Source organism: Monodelphis domestica, chromosome X, assembly GCF_027887165.1.
Source record: "Monodelphis domestica isolate mMonDom1 chromosome X, mMonDom1.pri, whole genome shotgun sequence".
NCBI lineage: Eukaryota > Metazoa > Chordata > Mammalia > Didelphimorphia > Didelphidae > Monodelphis > Monodelphis domestica.
In genome coordinates this window covers 53614842-53633391 of record NC_077235.1, presented here as the reverse complement: position 1 = coordinate 53633391, position 18550 = coordinate 53614842, and the positions used below count along the sequence as shown (strand labels likewise).

Sequence of the window (18550 nt, the reverse complement as noted above, 5' to 3'; positions counted from 1 at the left end):
GGTGGCCCTGAGAACATTTCTGCTTTTCTCTGGGCCCTGGTTCCTATCAACTCTATTTCCCAGATTTCTACACAGGGGATGGGGAGATCAGTTTTGGAATAAATATTTTCTGGGGTTCCTAATAGCTTTAAATGTCACAGAGTGCAAGAGTGAGTCCTTTTGACTCTCTACAAACTCTTCCAGAAGTCCTAGGTCTTGATTCGCAACTGTTCAGCTTCCTAGCTGAGTGACCAGAGACCAGTCACTTCTCCTTTCTGACTACTGCTTTCTTCATCTGTAAAATGGGGTGATAAGACTCGCCCCACCTTCCTCTCCTGGCTGTTGGGAGGAAAGCACTCAGTCACCTTCAAAGTGGTAGAGCCATGGAGAACTGCAAAGGCTCTTCTCTAGTGGTATCGTTGACTCATACCATGGTCAGAGCTGGGAGGGGGCCTCAGAACCGAGAACCAAAGGATGTCAGAACTGGGGGCAGGGAAGGAGGCACAATAGCACAGTGGGCAGAACAGCAGGCCTGGAGTCAGAGGCCCTGAGTTCAAATACTTCCTAGCTTAAGTCACTTAACACCAATTGCCCCAGTCCTTTTCCTTCTGTCTTAGAACTGCTAGTAAGTTAAGTTGTTTAAATTAAAAAAGAAAAGACCTTTCAAACAGAGGACAGTGTGGCTGGGAGGGAGACCTTAAGCCAGAGGATGTCCATTCTACAGCCAACTGAGCCTACTCCCTTGCCCCGGGCCCCAGGCCCTACATCTGGATCCATGTCCTTTAGCTTGACTCCCCTTAGGTACTGGAGGCTCCCCATGTGAAGGGCAGAGAGCAGCACAGACTGCTGACCATCCGTGTGTCCTGGAGGTGATGGTTGCCCCCTTATCTCTAGCCCTAACCCCAGCTGTCACCCCAACCCCAGTTTGTTGGAAGGGAATAGTAGGCCCAGTTAGCTACCTGATTCAGAAAGGCATGGGGCCTTTGTGGGAGAGACGGGGACGCTGCCTTCGGAACTTCCTCCTACCACCTGGCCAGGGTCCTCCAACTCTTGCTCCTTTGGGCTGCACCAGGGTTCGAATGTTCCCTTCCTCCAACTCCTTCCTGTCTGATGGCTCCACCAGGGGCCCTGAGGGGAGAAGAAAGGTTAATAGACTTTGGACCTCAGATTTGGAAGGCTTTTAGAAACCTTGTCAAATCCACTAATTTTACAGATGAAGAAACCGAGGCCCAGCAAGTTAACATGATTGCCCCAAGGTTATCCATTAGATCTAGATCCTCTAACGTAACCCCATCATTTTACAAAGGAGGAAATTGAGGCCCTGGGATGGGAAGTTTTGTCCAAGGTCATACAAGTTGTAAACACCAGAGGCAGAATTTGAACTCAGTCCGAGCCTCTTTCCTCCCAGTGGATATGTGTGGTATCAGGAATGGCATGCAGCAAACCAAGTCAGTGTGTGAGGGGGGTAGTAGGGATGTGTCACTCCCCCAGTTCAGGAAGGTGCTCCCCATTGTCTCTGTTTGGCTTTACAGGCCTTCCCAATGTGGCTGTGGTATGTCTCCCTCCCCACCTAGACCTAGCTTCCACCAAGGCTCAACCCTTCCCAGAATTCCTTTGTATCAATCTTGAACCTGGTTGGCATCTTCCCCTGACTCCAAGCTTTTGGAGGGGAGGAACCATTTTCAGTTTCATTTTATACCCTCCCATTCTCACACAGTGCCCAGCACATAGTAGGAGCTTAATAAATGCTTCGTGCTAGTGACACTGTGAGCCAGGCCAGGGCTCAGTCAGGGGCTAAGGCTCTGGGCAAGGAGCTGATCCTGAAACGCTGGCCTCGCAACCCTCCTCCCCTCCATCCGGGCCCATCTTGGCCCTTCACTTCTCTCTCAGCTGCACCCCCAGGCCAGGCAGCCACAGGACCTTTGCCAAGCTAGGCCCAAAAGCCTGGGCATCGCCTTCCCTCCTTAAGCATGACAAAGGGACCTCCACCACTCCAGGCAGCTTGGTTTCCTTCCAGTCTCCATCTTCTCTCTGTCTCCTCTCTGCCTCCCTCCTTCCCACTTGACCCCTACTGCTCCCTGCCAAGCATCAGAAGCAGGAGTTTCCTGTCTAGGGAGGAAGGGTTGGGTCTCTATTAGATCCCATTGATGGGTGAGGGGCTGCCCCTCACCCCCGGACCTACCTAACTCCTCTTCCTTCCTTCTGAGGTCACCTCGCAAGAGGAAATAGGAGGAAAGGAAATGCCAGAGGGACCCCCAACCTCCTTCAGTTCCCTCTGATGCTCACAATTCAATGCCACTTCCTCCTGAGCCAGCTCTGCCCTGCTCCTGGGACCCCCACTCACTCCACCCTCGCTCTCAGGCTCTAAGCACAGAGAGCTCCAAACAGGAAGTTGAAGGTCCTGAGTTCAAATTCTGACCCTTCTCTTTATTAAGTGTGACCTTGGGCAAGTAACCAGTAAAACAAAGAGGTCAGAGGAGCCAACCTTCCAGCTTGAAATCTGTGCTTCTAAAATCCACATCCAGAGAAGAGGGGCTGCAACTCCAGGCTCCTCTCTTCCCTCTTGCCCCAAGTAGGTCTCAGGAGAGTGAGCCTCCCTCCCTCCCTCCTTCTTCCTCATCCTCTGCCCTATTTAAGCAACAGCCAAAAGGAGATGAGGTCACTCCATCTGAATCCAAAGGGAGGCCTCTGTGCAGGGGGCTGGGCCCATTATCTCCACCCCCCCCAGACTGGTGGATTCACAGAATCAAAGATGATTTATAGCTTAAGGAGGAGGGGTGAGCATGGAAGGGGATTGGTCACAAAACCTCAGTTTACAAAATGAGGAAACCAAGGCCATAAGTGGCAGAACTGAGATTGGAACCCAGAACCTTTAACTCCAAATCTAACTTGTCCCCTACAGCTAAGGTGGTGTCTTTTGGTACCTTAGTCTCCCCACCTATCACAGTGGTCCCAGTGGGGAAACTGAGGCACTGAAAGAAACTACCTCAAGAGTTCTAATAGAGATCTTGGAAAATACAGAAATACAGTAGGAGCCAGAAAAGCGCCCACTTCTCTGTGCCCCTTCCCCTTTATTTGCCCATTTCGGAACCCCTGGATCCATGACAAAACCCAGGGATCCTTCTCCCCCTGTGAACCTCAGCTGTCTCTTGCAAGGGGGACAGAGTAGGGACAGTATTGAACAAAATGATCTCATCTCCATGATTCCTTCCAACTCGAACATTCTCTAATCCTAAGCCACCACCCCTTCCCCCATCCCATGGTTCTCAAGAGCCAGCCCAGGAGGAAGGAACATTGAAGGGTTAGTGGTGGGGCCTAGAAGGGTCTCTAATCTGGTGTTGCTACCACCAGCCTTCCCAATAACTTCAGACCCGTCTCTAACCATTTAACATGGCCCCTCCCGGTTTTTTAACCCCTCACCTTCCATCTTGGAATCACTACTGTGTAATGGCTCCAAGGCAGAAGACTGCTAAGGGCTACGCAATGGGGGGCAAGTGACTTGCTCAGGGTCACACAGCTGGGAAGTGGCTGAGGTCACATTTGAACCCAGGACCTCCTGTCTCTGGGTCTCAATTCTTAATTCTAGCCCCTCTTCTGTTGAAGTTGGAAGATACCTCAAGGGTCATATTGTCATTTTATAGAAGAGGAAAAGGAGGCCCAGGTAAGGGAAATGCTTTGCCCGAGGTCACATGGATAAGAGGAAAGATTTGAACCCAGATCCTCTGACCCCAGAGCCAACACTCTTTCCACACTGCTTCTGTGTACTACTGTAAGCTTCCAATCATGGAATATATGTTGAGAGCATTTTGTGCCTGAGGCAGGTCAACAGCCATGGGCGTCCAGTCCCTGTTCAGGTCTTATTGAAGGGACGAGGCTTCCATAGAGGAACAATTCTGGAAAGAACCGAGTGCGGGCCCGGCTAGCATTCTAGTCTGAAACCCTTTGGAAAATGGGACCAAGAATGGTTAAATTTCTTGCCCAGTGTTCTAGACACAAACACCTACTTCTCAACTCTTCAGAGTAGAAAGAACGCTACAGTCCAAAGACTCGAGTTCAAGTCCCTGAACTAAGGCTTCCTAGGGGTGTCATCTTAAGTAAGTTCACAGGGTTGCTGTGAAGATCTGACGATCTCATGTCATTGAAGTTCTAAAGAAATAGTTTTAGGATGATATGGGGCCCTCTTTGTCCCACAGCGATGGTGCTTCCCTGGTGCTCTTATTTCCCCATCCTTCCCAGAAACCTCCACTAATCCATTAGCTCACTATTTCCACACAGCCTCCCACTCCTGCCCTCTCCAGCTTCCCAGTCATGTCCTCCTCATCCAAGGCTTGCCTCAACCCTTACACACACACACACACACACACACACACACACACACACACACACACGCCCTTTCTCTAGCCCCTTCTTCTTTGGCTCTGTTGTGCCTTACCCTCTACTTACATCCAGTTTCTGTGCATTTATCGGCATCAGTCAGAGCCAGCTGTGACCCAGAGCAACAAAGGCCCTCCTCCCTTCTCTCTGCTAGCCAGATCCTCTAAGCTTTCTTGCTGAACCCTAGGTCTGTGTTGGTTGGCATTTTTATCATGATGAGGATAAAGGAAGAGATGAGGCGACTATCAAATCTTTGGATGCAAACACAGGAGGAGGAAGAGCCATCTCACGGCTCAAGAGGGAGATCAATAACACAGTGCTGATAGGGTGCAGGGTGCAAACCATCTGGCCGGTCTAAAACAGTGGGTCAGATCTGAGTGGAAAATCAGTGAAGATCAATGTAAAGTCCTGCACCTGGGCTCAAAAACTCAACCTCACAATGACCAGATAATGCCCAGGCAGTGTTTCTCTTAAAGGTCAGAGGCTTTGGGTGGATTCCAAGGTAAATTTGAGTCAAGGTGATGGCATAGTAGCCCAATAAGTAACACTATTTAGGCTGCCCTTAAAAAGGCATGGCAGCCAGGCCTAGGAAGCCAGCCATCCCCCTCTGTTCTCTCCAGATGGTCAGGCTCCCAGCTCTGGGCACTCAGTTTCAGAAAGGACACTGACAAGCTGTATGGTAGCCAGAACAGGGTGAGCAGGATCCTGAAGGCCCTTCATGCTATATATCAGCTCAATAAACACTGGGAGCACCAAGAAAGACAACAACAAAAACAGACTCTGCCCCCAAAGAGCTCAATTGAATAGGAAAAAGGACACAAATAGTCAGGTTTGGAAGTGCTAAATACAGATTAAATGAGAATCAACAGGAGGAATAGAAAAGACATCTAATAAAACATAACATTTCAAAAAAACCCTCACCTGTGCATCAGTTCCAAGGCAGAGGAGTGGTAAGGGCTAGACAATGCAGGTTAAGTGCATTGCCCAGGGTCACACAGCTGGGAAGTGTCTGAGACCAGATTTGAATCCAGGACATCCCATCTTTGCACCTGGCTCTCAATCCACTGAGCCACCCAGCTGCCCCTCCATACTACACTTTGTTTTATTTTTTAAAACCCTCACCTTCTATCTTAGAATAAATACTGGATATTAGTTCCAAGGCAGAAGAGTGGTAAGGGCTAGGCAATGGAGGTCAAGTGACTTGCCCAGGGTCACACAGCTGGGAAGTGTCTGAGGCCAGATTGGAACCCAAAACCTCCTGTTTCAATCCACTGGGCTACCTAGCTACCTCAAAAAGGCAAGATCTTTAACTGCAAGTTAAAAGAAGCCAAGGAAGACAGGAGGTAGAAATAAGGGGGAAGATCATTCCAAGCACTGGGGATGGCCAGTGCAAAGGCCCGCAGATGGGAGATGGAGTATTGTAGGAGGTATAGAAAGAAGGCCAGTGGAACTGGATTATAGGGTACAAGGAAATAAAGTGTAACTAGATTGGAAAGGTAGGAAGGGGTCAAGCTATGAAGGGCTTACAAACCAGAGAAATAATTTTCTATTTGAATCTAGAGGTAATAGGGATCCACTGGAGGTTACTGAAGGAGGGTGGGACTGCCATAGTCAGACCTGAGTATAAGGAAGATCAATTTAATAGTTGAGTGAAGGATGAACTGGAATGAAGAGAGACTTGAGGCAGAGGGACACCAACCAGAAGGCCATTTCAATAATCCAGATGTGGGGCAACAAGGGCCTGTACCAAAATGGTAGCAGCATCAGAGGGGAGAAGGATGCCAACAGGATTTGGTAACTGATTGGCTGTGGAGGGTGAGAGAATGAACGGAGGGGTCATGCCTAGGCTGTGAGCCCGCTTGAGTGGAAGACTGGTGATACCCTGAAAATAATAGGAGAATTGGGACGGGAAAGGGTTTAGGGGAAAGATGGACAAACCCTGTTTGGGAAACACGGACTTTCAGATGTCTATGGGACATACTATTTGGGATGTCGAGGAGCAAAGAGGTTAGGGCTAGAGAACTAGACAGGAGAATGACCTGCTTGGAAATGACCGCCGTACCCATGGGAGCCGATGAGGCCACCAAGTGAGGGTGAGCGGAGGGCTCAGAACAGAGCCTTGGGAGTCACCCATGCTTACCGGCGAAGATCCACCGAGTCTGGTAGAAGGCCAACCAGGAGCGATTGGCATCACCAAGAGCTGGAGAGAAGAGGCTATGGAGGACAAGAGGCTGAGCAAAGACAGCTGAACTTGGATGGGAGGAAGGAAGTCCAAATGTGAGAGCGGTTTGAAAGGTCGCCCACAGAGGAGGACAGAGCCATCCTCAACAGGTGAAAGTGCCGAGGGTACAGGAGGAATTTCTGGAGGGCCAGAACTGTCTCACCATGGACTAGGTTGTCCGAAGAGAAGGAGGAAGAAGAGGAAGGCGAGAGGGAGGGAGGGAATGCCCCACAGAAGCTGGATGGCCCCTCGTGGCTAACGCTGGAGGGCCAGAGGATTCCTGTTCAGGCCCCTAGCCAAGGGCACGTCCCTTGTTATCAGAAGTCAAGTTTTTGGAGAAAAGGGGGTGAGGGAAACAGTTCTGCTTCGAATTCCCAAGATGCAGGTGAGGGAGCACCTAAGGTCCCTTCTTAAGGAGAAGATTCTGGGATTCTTAAGTCACTCCCCCGTCTTTGAGTCATAGTTTTCTGATCTGTAAAATGGGGCTGAAAGTCCACTTCACGGGACAGAACATGGTCCCAAACGTACAAACAGGAGGGCTTATGGGTCCCGTATCTTCTGGCCCAGGACCTCCCCTCCCTCCCCCAAAGCCCATCAAGCTGATTTCCATTCACCAAATGCTCAAGCCAAGAGCTCCCTGAGGAGTAGACTCTTTGGGGACCTGGGAGGCAGCCATCATCAGTAATCTGGGTTGGAGTGTTCGTGTCCAGCTACTTGGAAGAGAACCCATAAAGAAGTGCTACGCCCCCATTTCCCCATCGTGAGAGTCCCAAGTAAGACTGGCTCTCTCAGCCCCTTTGCACGAAAGCCAGCTCATTAGAGCAAGTGGACGGAGGAGGGGGGCGCCCCTGGGTAGAGAGCCAGACACGGGCCACCCCACCATGAAGCTGAGTCAGAGGGAGTGCAGGCTGGCTCTCAGCCTGCAACCAGGGGACCTCCACCCTCAGGCAGGCAGCCCTGAGCTCCCTGTGCCACCACGGAAGAGGGCTGGGGCTGGAGCAAAAGAGGGCTTGGTGCCCCTGGCCTCTCCCCTCATGCTTCCTGGGTCAGTAAGGCCCCAGACCCACAAAGGAGCCCCAATAATGGCAGCCTCTACTCCCCAGAAGTTTGCTGTTGGTCACTGGCCTCACCAGTCTCTCTGCTGTCTCAAGGGGTTCGAGACCTGAACTGAACAGCATTTATGTGCCACCCACTGCGGGTCCAAGGAAAGGCCAAAATGGGTCCTTCCTCTCAGAGGACTCGCATTCTACGAGGAGAGGCAACATGCAAAAAACTCGAGCTAAAAGTCTAGCTATCCAGGGGAAGCCCTTAGAACCTTGGAGCACAGAGACCCTGCCATGACAACAGTAACTGTGCCCACTTTTCCTAACACCGTGTGCCTGACCAAGTGCTTTCCTTCACATAGTCCTCTGAAGAATGTAAGACGGGCATCCACACCCCAACTTGAGAGGGCAAGCTTTGGTCCAGGGAGAGATGAAGCTTGGCTCAACACTACAGTGACCTTGGATAAATCACTTTCTGGCCAGAGACCTCAGTTTCCTTATCTGCAAAAGGAGGGGGTTGGACTAGATGGCCTCTGAGGTCCCCCTGTTCCAGCTCTGGCTATTGGGAGCCCATGATGACTTCCTCAGACCCCTCCTAGCTCTAAAGCCTGTGATTGAGCAGCCTCTACAGTCCCTTCTTGCTCTAACACCCTAAGCTTTTGTCTCTTGGACAGCATGTCCTTGGGCCAGTCCCCACTTTAGAGCTCTGTAAAATGGCAGAGTTGCAGGCAGAGATAACCTCTAAGGTCCCTCCCTTCCTGTTCTTCCCTTCTCTGGGTCATTTAGCTCACTAGTAATCAATTCCATTCCTAGCCCAGAACCTTTTCTTCCTCGTGAGAGCTTAGAATTTTCTCCATTTGTGGGACACGGTGAGAGCCTGAGAAGGTGGGCTGCCCAGATCCTTTGTGGTGCCCACTGGGCAAGGCTCTCCCCAACCCAGCACTGCGGACAGGATGACACCTATTTACCATCATGAGGAAACCTCTGGTCTCCAGTGGCTGAAGTTGCTGTTGGAGAGGGGGACTGGAGGGCTGGACAGAAATGGGGGGGGGGGTGACGCTTCATCTTTGTCCCTTGCCTCTTGACTCTGGCACAGACCTCATTCACTTATTCTCTGGCTCATTTGAGCCTTCTCAGGGTCATATGATAGAATGGTCAGCCTAGACTCTAGTTCCAGCTCTGCACTATATGACCTTGGCTAAGTCATTCACCTTTCCAAAGCTCAGTTTCTCCACCAGTAAAATAAGATAGTTTCTAAGATTCCTTCCAGCTTTATTCCTTAAGGGGCCCTCCAGCTCTGGCAGAAAAAGCCTGACAAGTGTGTAGAGCTCTGGATTCAGATAGAGATCTGGGTTTGAATCCTCCCTACCCCTGACCCATAGCCCTGTGACTATGATCCAGCCACACCCTCTCTGATCCTCAGTACACTTCCTGAAGCCAGTAGTGAGAGGGAGAGGGGCCAGCTAGGGGTTTGGATTCTGTTTTATCTTTTCTGCAATCATACTTTGGGCACTGGTTTCATTCAAATGTGGCCTCAGACACTTCCTAGCTGAGTGACCCTGGGCAAGTCACTTCACCCCCATCACCTAGCCCCTCCCTCTCGCTCTTCTGCCCTGGAAGCAGTGACACAGAGTGTGGTTTATAAAACCATCACCCTGAGGCTCCTGTCTGTCCCTTTCACTGAGTGGATGTACTGGTGCCCTTTAATTCCTGGGCTTCTGCTTTTAAAAATGAGATCCTTTTCCATTTCAAAAAAAAGATCTCTGAGATCTCCTTCCAGTTCGAACTTGTTCCTGGCTCAGCCTTATCTGGGATCCAGCCTCTTCCCTGCCTCTCCTCGTCCCCTGGAGCTCGAAAGCCTGGGAGGTGGGGAGGCTCCTTTCTGGAAGCTATTTCCAGTGCCAGCCTGAGCCCTGCCCTCACTGGGGCAGCCTTTCCTGGCGCAGGGACATCCCCATCTCAGGTTACGATTCGGCGGGTGTGAAGCGTTTGGGGATGGGGTGGGCCTGGCTTCAGAGCCCCCGCACCGAGGGCACAGAGGACCCTGTTCTGACAGGCCCTGCCATCCAGGTGGCCAAAAGCGACCGGGTGAGGCAGTCTAGACAAGGGCAGAGAGCCCAGCCCCAGGGTCTCGCCCCAGAATAGCAAAGGGTAAACCAGGTCAGCAGTGAGGGGAGACACATTCCGAATCAGGACAGAGCTTGGAAAGGGGCGTGTGGAGTTTCAGCAAGGAGAACCAGGGATGGCGGAGAGACTGAAGGCAAGAGGTGGCCCTGGGAGGCTCCAGGAGGAGTGGCAGAGAGAGGGGAAAGGGGAGAAATAGGAGCATGAGACCTGTTGGCGAGCTCTGATGAGCTGAGCCCTCCCCAGCTACTGGGCAGATCCAGGCTCAAGGGAGCCTCCGGGATTTAGGCTGGAAGGGCTGCCCACAATCACCTGGTCCAACCCCCTTGCTTTTCCAGTTAGGGGAACTAAGGCCAGGAAAAGCAAGAGGGGGAAGGGACTTCCCCAAGGTCACCCAGGGGGTAATGAGAGCCAGGGCCCAAATTCCACCACACTCTAAGGCACACTGTAAACAGGTGATGCCAGGGTAGGGAAGCTGGAAGGATGGACCAAGAGGGTTTGCCAGCTTTGGAGTGGGAGGCGAGGAATCATGAGGCCCAGCAGTAGTCCTTGACACTGAGGCCACAGATAGACCTGCACCGTTTGACCACCAAGACTCCCATGCCATCAGCCAGAACATGCAAGCACAGTGAGAAGAGTAGGGAAACCTCCCTCTGTTTCCCAGCTGTGTGACCTTGGGGAGGAGAGAGGAATTCTTTCTTTGAGCCTCAGTTTCTCCATTTGAAAAATGAGGAGACTGACCATTGTAGCTCCCTGAAGTTACAAGGAAAACACGCAACCTCAGGGGACTGGGAAGATGGGAGCTGTCACGATCTCAGAAATGAAATCACGATCCCTGACCCGGCTCTTGTCTCCCAGGATTGCTCAAAGGATGAAACAAGAACACAGGAACCTCAGAGGGCGTCTAGTCTAACCGAGTCACTTTACAGAGGAAGAAGGGCTCTGCTCCAGGCCATACAGGGAGCAGAGCTGGTTCCTTCTGCCGGCCAAATTTCAGTTATTGCTCCACTGATCCCTGTGGCTCTCTCCCTCCTGGGACCTTCTCCTCTGGAGCACTGGACCTCCCAATTGCCAGGGAGACAATAAGCTAGCTGTCTGAAGGCTGCCCATCTCAATTTCCCATCCCTACATCCAGGCACACAGAGTGCCGGCCCAGAGTAGGTGCCTGATTAAAAAGTGGCAAGAGGGCAGCCGAGGTAGCCCTGCTAGGTGCTGAGGGGCTGAGCCAGTCCTGGTTAAACGAGGGCCCTACTTCCTGGCATCTGGCCCCAAGCTGGCCCTGCTGCCCAGCCAGAGGAACAAAGAAGACCGGACAGCTCCTTAGAGGCTGGCTCTGAAGTCTCCTTGAAGACTCCCTGAGTCTTCTTTGGGACCCAGGGAAGGGGAGAAAAGAGAATCTCCTTCAAAAAGTCAAAAGCAACAGCTCTTCCCCCCAAAGCAGACAGGCCGGGATATGAAGCAGCAAGGCTGAGAAAATTAGGTGCTTAGCTGAGGCCTGAGCCCCATCACTGCAGAGAGAAGTGCCCCAGTTGAGGGCGCAAAGCTAGATCGGAGGCAGACTAGGGTCTGGAACCCAAGTCCTTCCCCTGACTCCAAATTCAGTACCTCTCTGGCCAACCCTCCCTGCCCCCTGCTTAGTATGGAAGTCACCTTGAACCTTCGGCCAGCCCCTTGTCCCCCTGCCGCCCAAACCCACCAAGCCTCAGCTTCTTCCCCTTCCTAGAACAGGGCTGGGACGGCATGCCTGGCAGATATGGCCATCAGCAGGGAGCTGGGTGGATCTCAGGAAGGGGACCAGTTCAAGATGGGAGCTGGCAAAGGCAGAGGATGGGCAGCCTCGATGATGAGGAGCCTGGGGTACTATGGAGTAGGCCAATGGGTTTCTCTATGCCATGGTTGGGAAAGATGTGTGCCAGCTCAGAGCAAGTCATTTCCTCTCCACATACCTGCTCCCCCTTCCCCCAGGGAAAAAGTCTCAAGGTTTGATCTTGGCTATTTGTTGTCTTTAGAGCAGTTTTGATGGAGCTAGGCTGTTGGCAAAAAGTACTGCTGCTAAAGCTCCATGCCAAGAGATGGGTATGAACAGGGGCAAAAGGAAGGGGCCAGTGCCATGGTCAAGAGGGCAGTGGCCAGGGAGCCAGGATCACAGGATCCTGGGCTTAAAGTCCTTTGCCTTAGAAGCCTTTACAGGTCATGGAGTTCAATCCACTCATTTTAAAGATGAGGAAACTGAGGCCCAGAAACTTGGAGCAACTTCTCTGAGACCACACAGGTGGGAAGTGGCTGAGCCAAAATTCAGGAGACTTGGCTCAAGTCCAGGATCTGCCACCAGATCTCCATATGACTCTGGGAAACTCACTCAAACTCCCTGGGCCTCAGTTTCCTCATCTGTAAAAGTGGAGGGCCCCAGCTGGAAAAGAAGAGAGGGGTGGACTACAACATGGTAGGACTCCCTTGAGATGACCTAGTCCAAGCCTCTCATTTTAGAGAGGAAGAACCTGGGGGGTGGGGAGAGCAGGTTGTTCAAGGTCACAGCACTGGGGGCTGAGCTAGGACCCCCAGGACCTTCCCACCTGAGCAGGGCCTTGGTGACCTCTAGCAGGCCTTGGAGTCCTGACTTAGGGCTGCATGTCCTGAGGATGCAGGGCCAGAAAACGAGGCTCCAGCCCTTATGGAGAGCCCTGGACAGGATCCAAGCTGCGGGAGGTGTGTGTGTGAGTGGGGGTGCTTTCCCCGTGGGTCAACTGAGCAACAGCTGGGCTCCGGGCCGGCCCGGGGCCTATGCAACAAGTGTCACGTCTGCATGCTGGCCCAGTCCCCGGCTGCCCGATCCCTCCCCCGGCCAGGGGGCAGGCACCGTGCGCCCTCACAGCTGGCCTCCAGCCCCTCCACTTCTGCCCATCAGCTCCCGGCATGTGGCCCGAGGCCCGGCCATAGGGGGTCTCGGAGCGGCCGTGGCTGCAGCAGCAGAGGCAGAAGCAGCACCCCCCCCCATCCTCCCCGCCCCCGGCCGGGGTGCACTCACCTCCGCAAACCGAAGCCAGGGAGAGCCAGAGCAGGAGCAGCGCCTGCAGGCAGCGCCGCAAATTCATGCTTCGGCCGGGCTGGGTCTGGCCGCGCGGGGCGGGGGCGGGGGCGGGGAGGACGCCGGCCGGGGAGCGGAGCGGAGCTCCGGGGGAGCTCGGGCGCGTGTGTATGTGTGTGTGCGCGCGAGGGGGCGTGTGCGCGGGGGGGATCGCAGCCCGGCTCCCCGCGCCTGCGTCACTGCGTCCTGCCTGCCGGCCGGCCGCGCGTGCAATGCTTCGCCGTGCCTCGGCCGGCTGTGCCGGGCACAGAGGCTGCCCACTCGAGCTCGCTGCCCGCCCTTGGTCCCGGGCGGAGGCTTCGGTAGGACAAGGACGGACGGACGGTCGGACGCACGCAGCCGGGGGGCTGGCTGGCTGGCCGGCTCGCCCACTAGCTCGCTCTCCCTCCCTCTACCACTGAGGGCGCAGCTGGCCGCTCCGCTCGCGCTGCGGTGCGGGAGCTGGTACTGGTGCCGGTGCCGGTGCCGGTGCCGCCAATGCGGGCCGCTCACTCCCCGGGCTGCATTTTGTAGCCGAGCCTGGGGCTGCCTTGGCCGTGAGCCCGCCTGGTCATGTGGTCATCGGCGGGGGCTGGAGGGAAGGGGGGGACAGGGCCTCCCTCCCGCCTGCCCCGCCCCCCATACCTCGCGGCTGAAAGGGGGCGCCCCGCAACAAAGGCGGCCCCAGCCCCGAGGCTCCCGGACAATGCCCGCCTGGCCCCGGGCCAAGGCCAGTGGGTTTCCAGAGACCTGGAGGATTTCAAACGCAGGAAGCCTGGGGGGCGGGGGGGGGGGGGGGAGCCTTAAGCACTTAACCCTTTATCACCTCGCTTCCTCAGCAGCTGTCAGGAAACCCAGAAGAGGAAAGTCAAGTCGGGCTGGCCACCCCACCCCCAGCCTAGCCCCCAACCGCAAAGCCTTGCCCATCGCCCATCACATCTGGAACTGGGCTTGGGGAGACAGGCCTCCCTGTGCCTCTGATTCCTTTTCAGTTCATCTTTGAAGCTTGCTGGCTTAGTACCCCATGTGACCCTGAGCAAGTCATTTGCCCTCCTAGAGCCTCAGTTTACTGCTCTTTAAAATAAGAGGTTGCCAGAAGATGGCCTGGGAGGTCCCTTGGATCCCAAGTGTCAGCCCTCTCGGCTGGAAGGGGCCCTCCCTCTTGGCATCCCTCTGAGAAGAGATCCTCCTGGGATGTGCCCGGGCCTAGAAGAGCCTCTCTTGCCCCATCCCTTCACCTCTCCCAAACATGTGTAGTCCCACCCCTTCCCCACACAGGGCAGCATGCCTGCTCCCTTCCACAAAGAGCTGCAACTAGATGGCCCCTAGCCCCCCCCCCCCATGTGAATCTGCAGCTCCTTGGAGGCTCCCTTTGCTGCCTTTCCCCACTGTCCTGTGCCCAGGGTACCCGGCAGGGCTGACAGCTGTGGAGTCTGCCGGGGATTCGGCTGGAGGAGCCCATCAGCCCATCTAGCCCATGGGGGCTCCTTTCCTGGTTGGCTGTCACTGCCCAAAGGCCCGAGCTTATGGGTAGTAAGAGGCAAAGGTGGGAATTCACGGAGCAGCTCCTGTGCCCCCCCAAAGCCAATGCCCGACTGACTGCCGACTCTCCCCATGAAACTGGAGGGCACCGTGAAGGGGGGAGGGGAGAAGAGGGATCTGGGAGCTGGGGGGGGGGGGCATCTTTGTCTTTTGTGTAAGACTGGGAGCTTCCCTGGGCAGAGACTCCCGATTCTTCCTCAGGACTGTGGCACAGTAGTACCCAGTATAAGACACAGCATCTAGGTGGCAGTCATTGCCCATTGGAAATCGGCCTGCAGACTGGGGACAGAAAGGGCCTGATGATAACCGAAGGCTCTCGCTGGGGACTGAGGAGTTCCTGTTGTGTATCGAAAACTAGAAAAGGGCTGTTCTACCCAGAAAACCCCCGATGGAGTGCTACACTTAGTTCTGGGTGCCACACTTTAAGGGGGCTTTTGACAAAACCCAGAGCCCCCCCTCCCCCCCCAGGCTGGCCAGGCTGGATCCCCCTTCCCCACCCCAGGCTATCCAGAAGAATCCATTGAAGGACAGGGTTAAAAACAGCAGCAACAGCCCACTATTCAGGAGGGACAAGGAACTGTTGGAGTCTGGGACAAATCAAAGTGATCCATCTTCCACTTTGTTTCCTCCAGGAGGGTTTGGTTGTATGTGTGCTATGTCTTCATGGGGAATATGGAAATACATATTTCATGAATGCACTAGTCGAACCTAGATGAGCTTATTTGCTGCCTCAAGAAGGGGGAGGGAGGGCAGGAGGGGAGGAAGCTGAATCACAAAGTGGCAAAAACAATTGTCCAAAATTGTTTCTATGTGTAATTGAAAAAAAAAAGAAAATGGGATCAAAAGAAATTAACTGGGTAAAAGAAAGAGAGACTCTCCACTGAAGGAGCTGGGGAGGTTTAGCAAGAGAAGACTTGGAGGAAATGGAGCCTGGTGGAGTGGGTAAGAGCTCCTGTATAGTGGAAAACACACTAGGATTTAGAGTACTGAGAATTTGAACCCCAGGCCTGCCAGTTACTACTATGGGGGTGACTGGCCTTCAGCAAATCACCACCTCTCTGGGCCTCCTTTTCTTCCTCAGTAAAATAAGGAGATTGAACTGGATCCCAAGTCAGAAGCCAAAGGTTCACATTCTACTTTTTTTTCCACTGTGTTTTTGTCTTCATTTTATTCCAATAAGAAATTTTCACATAAGTTTTTCAAAGTTACGTGATTCTTGTTGACTCCCTCCCCTCTTCCTTCTCCCCTCCTGGAGTTGACAAGCAATTCCACTGGGTTATACACATATTGTCACACAAAACATATTTCCATGTTATTCATTTTTGTAAGAGAATAATCTTATAAAACCCAAATCCCAAATAAAGAAGCAATAAATTACATACTTTCATCTGCATTCCTACTCCAGCAGTTCTTTCTCTAGGAGTGAATACCATTCTTTTTTAATCTTCCCTCAGAATTGTCCTGGGTCATTGTATTGTCATTTATAGTTAAGTCTATCATATTTGATCATTCCACAATATTGCTGTTACTTTGTACAGTGTTCTTCTGGTTCTGCTTATTTTACTGTGCATCAGTTCATGGAGGTCTTTCTAGTTTTTATAGAAATCAAGCAGTTCAATTCAACCAAAAAGCTAATTGAAATAATCAACAACTTTAGCAAAGTTGCAGGATACAAAATAAACCCACACAAATCATCAGCTTTTCTATATATCTCCAACACAGCTCAGCAGCAAAAACTAGAAAGAGAAATCCCATTCAAAATCACCTTAGACAAAATAAAATACCTAGGAATCTACCTCCCGAGACAAACACAGGAACTATATGAACACAACTACAAAACACTCTCCACACAACTAAAACTAGACTTGAACAATTGGAAAAACATTAACTGCTCATGGATAGGACGAGCCAATATAATAAAAATGACCATCCTACCCAAACTTATTTATCTATTTAGTGCCATACCCATTGAACTCCCAAAAAATTTCTTTACTGATTTAGAAAAAACCATAACAAAGTTCATTTGGAATAACAAAAGATCAAGGATATCCAGGGAAATAATGGAAAAAAAACACAAATGAGGGGGGCCTTGCAGTCCCAGACCTCAAACTATATTACAAAGCAGCAGTCATCAAAACAATTTGGTACTGGATAAGAGACAGAAAGGAGGATCAGTGGAATAGACTTGGGGCAAGTGACCTCAGCCAGACAGTATACGATAAACCCAAAGATCCCAGCTTTTGGGACAAAAATCCACTATTCGATAAAAACTGCTGGGAAAATTGGAAGACAGTGTAGGAGAGATTAGATTTGAATCAACACCTCAAACCCTACACCGAGATAAATTCAAAATGGGTGAGTGACTTAAACATAAAGAAGGAAACCATAAGTAAATTGGGTAAACACAGAATAGTACACATGTCGGACCTTTGGGAGGGGAAAGACTTTAAAACCAAGCAAGACATAGAAAAAGTCACAAAATGTAAAATAAATAATTTTGACTACACCAAATTAAAAAGCTTCTGTACAAACAAAACCAATGTAACTAAAATCAGAAGGGAAACAACAAATTGGGAAAAAATCTTCATAGAAACCTATGACAAAGGTTTAATTACTCAAATTTATAAAGAGCTAAATCAATTGTACAAAAAATCAAGCCATTCTCCAATTGATAAATGGGCAAGGGACATGGATAGGCAGTTTTCAGATAAAGAAATCAAAACTATTAATAAGCACATGAAGACATGTTCTAAATCTCTTATAATCAGAGATTATAAACAACTCTGAGGTATCACCTCACACCTAGCAGATTGGCTAACATGACAGCAAAGGAAAGTAATGAATGCTGGAGGGGATGTGGCAAAGTTGGGACATTGATTCATTGCTGGTGGAGTTGTGAACTGATCCAACCATTCTGGAGGACAATTTGGAACTATGCCCAAAGGGCGACAAAAGAATATCTACCCTTTGACCCAGCCATAGCACTGCTGGGTCTGTACCCCAAAGAGATAATAAGGAAAAAGACTTGTACAAGAATATTCATAGCTGTGCTCTGTGGTGGCCAAAAATTGGAAAACGAGGGGATGCCCATCAATTGGGGAATGGCTGAGCAAATTGTGGTATATGTTGGTGATGGAATACTATTGTGCTAAAAGGAATAATAAAGTGGAGGAGTTCCATGGAGACTGGAACGACCTCCAGGAAATGATGCAGAGCGAGAGGAGCAGAACCAGGAGAACATTGTACACAGAGACAAACACACTGTGGTATAATTGAACGTAATGGACTTCTCCATTAGTGGCGGTGTAATGTCCCTGCACAATCTTCAGGGATCCAGGAGAAAAAACACTATTCATAAGCAGAGGACAAACTATGGGAGTGGAAACACCGAGGAAAGGCAACTGCCTGACTACAGCGGTTGAGGGGACATGACAGAGGAGAGACTCTAAATGAACACTCTAATGCAAATACTAACAACATGACAATGGGTTTGAATCAAGAATACATGTGATACCCAGTGGAATTACGGGTCGGCTATGGGGGGGGGGAGGAAAAGAAAATGATATTTGTCTTTAATGAATAATGCTTGGAAATGATCAAATAAAATATCATAAAATTAAAAACAAACAAACAATAAAAAACCAAATGTCAATTAAAAAAATAAAAAAGAAAAGAAACCTGACCCCCCAAAAAAAAGAAATCAAGCATTTCATCATTCCTTATAACACAATAGTATTCCATCTCCATCACATACCACAATTTAGTCAGTCATTCTCCAATTGAGGGACATCCCTTTAGTTTCCAATTCTTTGCCACCACAAAAAGCTGCTATAAATATTGTTGTACAAACAGGTTCTTGCCCATTTTTTTATCTCTTTGGGATACAGACCTAGTAGTAGTAAGTAGTATTGCAGGTAGGCAATCTTTTAGCGCCCTTTGGGCATAATTCCAAATTGCTCTCCAGAATGGTTGGATCAATTCACAACTCCACCAACAATGCATTAGTATTCCAACTTTGTCACATTCCCCCCAATATCTATCATTTTCCTTTACTGACATAATGGCCAATCTGATAGGTGTGAGGTGGTACCCCAGAGTTGTTGTTTTAATCTGTATTTCTCTAATCCAGAGGGATCAAATCCTACTTCTAAAGCTTATTTATTTCAAGACCTTGGGGAATTTGGTTAACCACTGGAGGCCTTA

The 18550-nt window shown here is 51.0% G+C and overlaps 1 protein-coding gene across 1 annotated transcript in view; it reads right to left on the bottom strand.

Annotated features, from left to right (window-relative positions):
• The window catches only part of APLN (apelin), a 17111-nt gene extending 3618 nt beyond the window's left edge, over positions 1 to 13493 (bottom strand). The window contains exons 1-2 of the mRNA XM_056809725.1: positions 12767 to 13493; positions 939 to 1107 (exon numbers count right to left, since the gene is read on the bottom strand). Of these exons, the coding sequence (XP_056665703.1) occupies positions 944 to 1107; positions 12767 to 12833 (231 nt within the window). The 5' untranslated portion in view covers positions 12834 to 13493 and the 3' untranslated portion in view covers positions 939 to 943. The remainder of the gene's footprint in view (positions 1 to 938; positions 1108 to 12766) is intronic.
• Positions 13494 to 18550: the final 5057 nt, after the last annotated feature.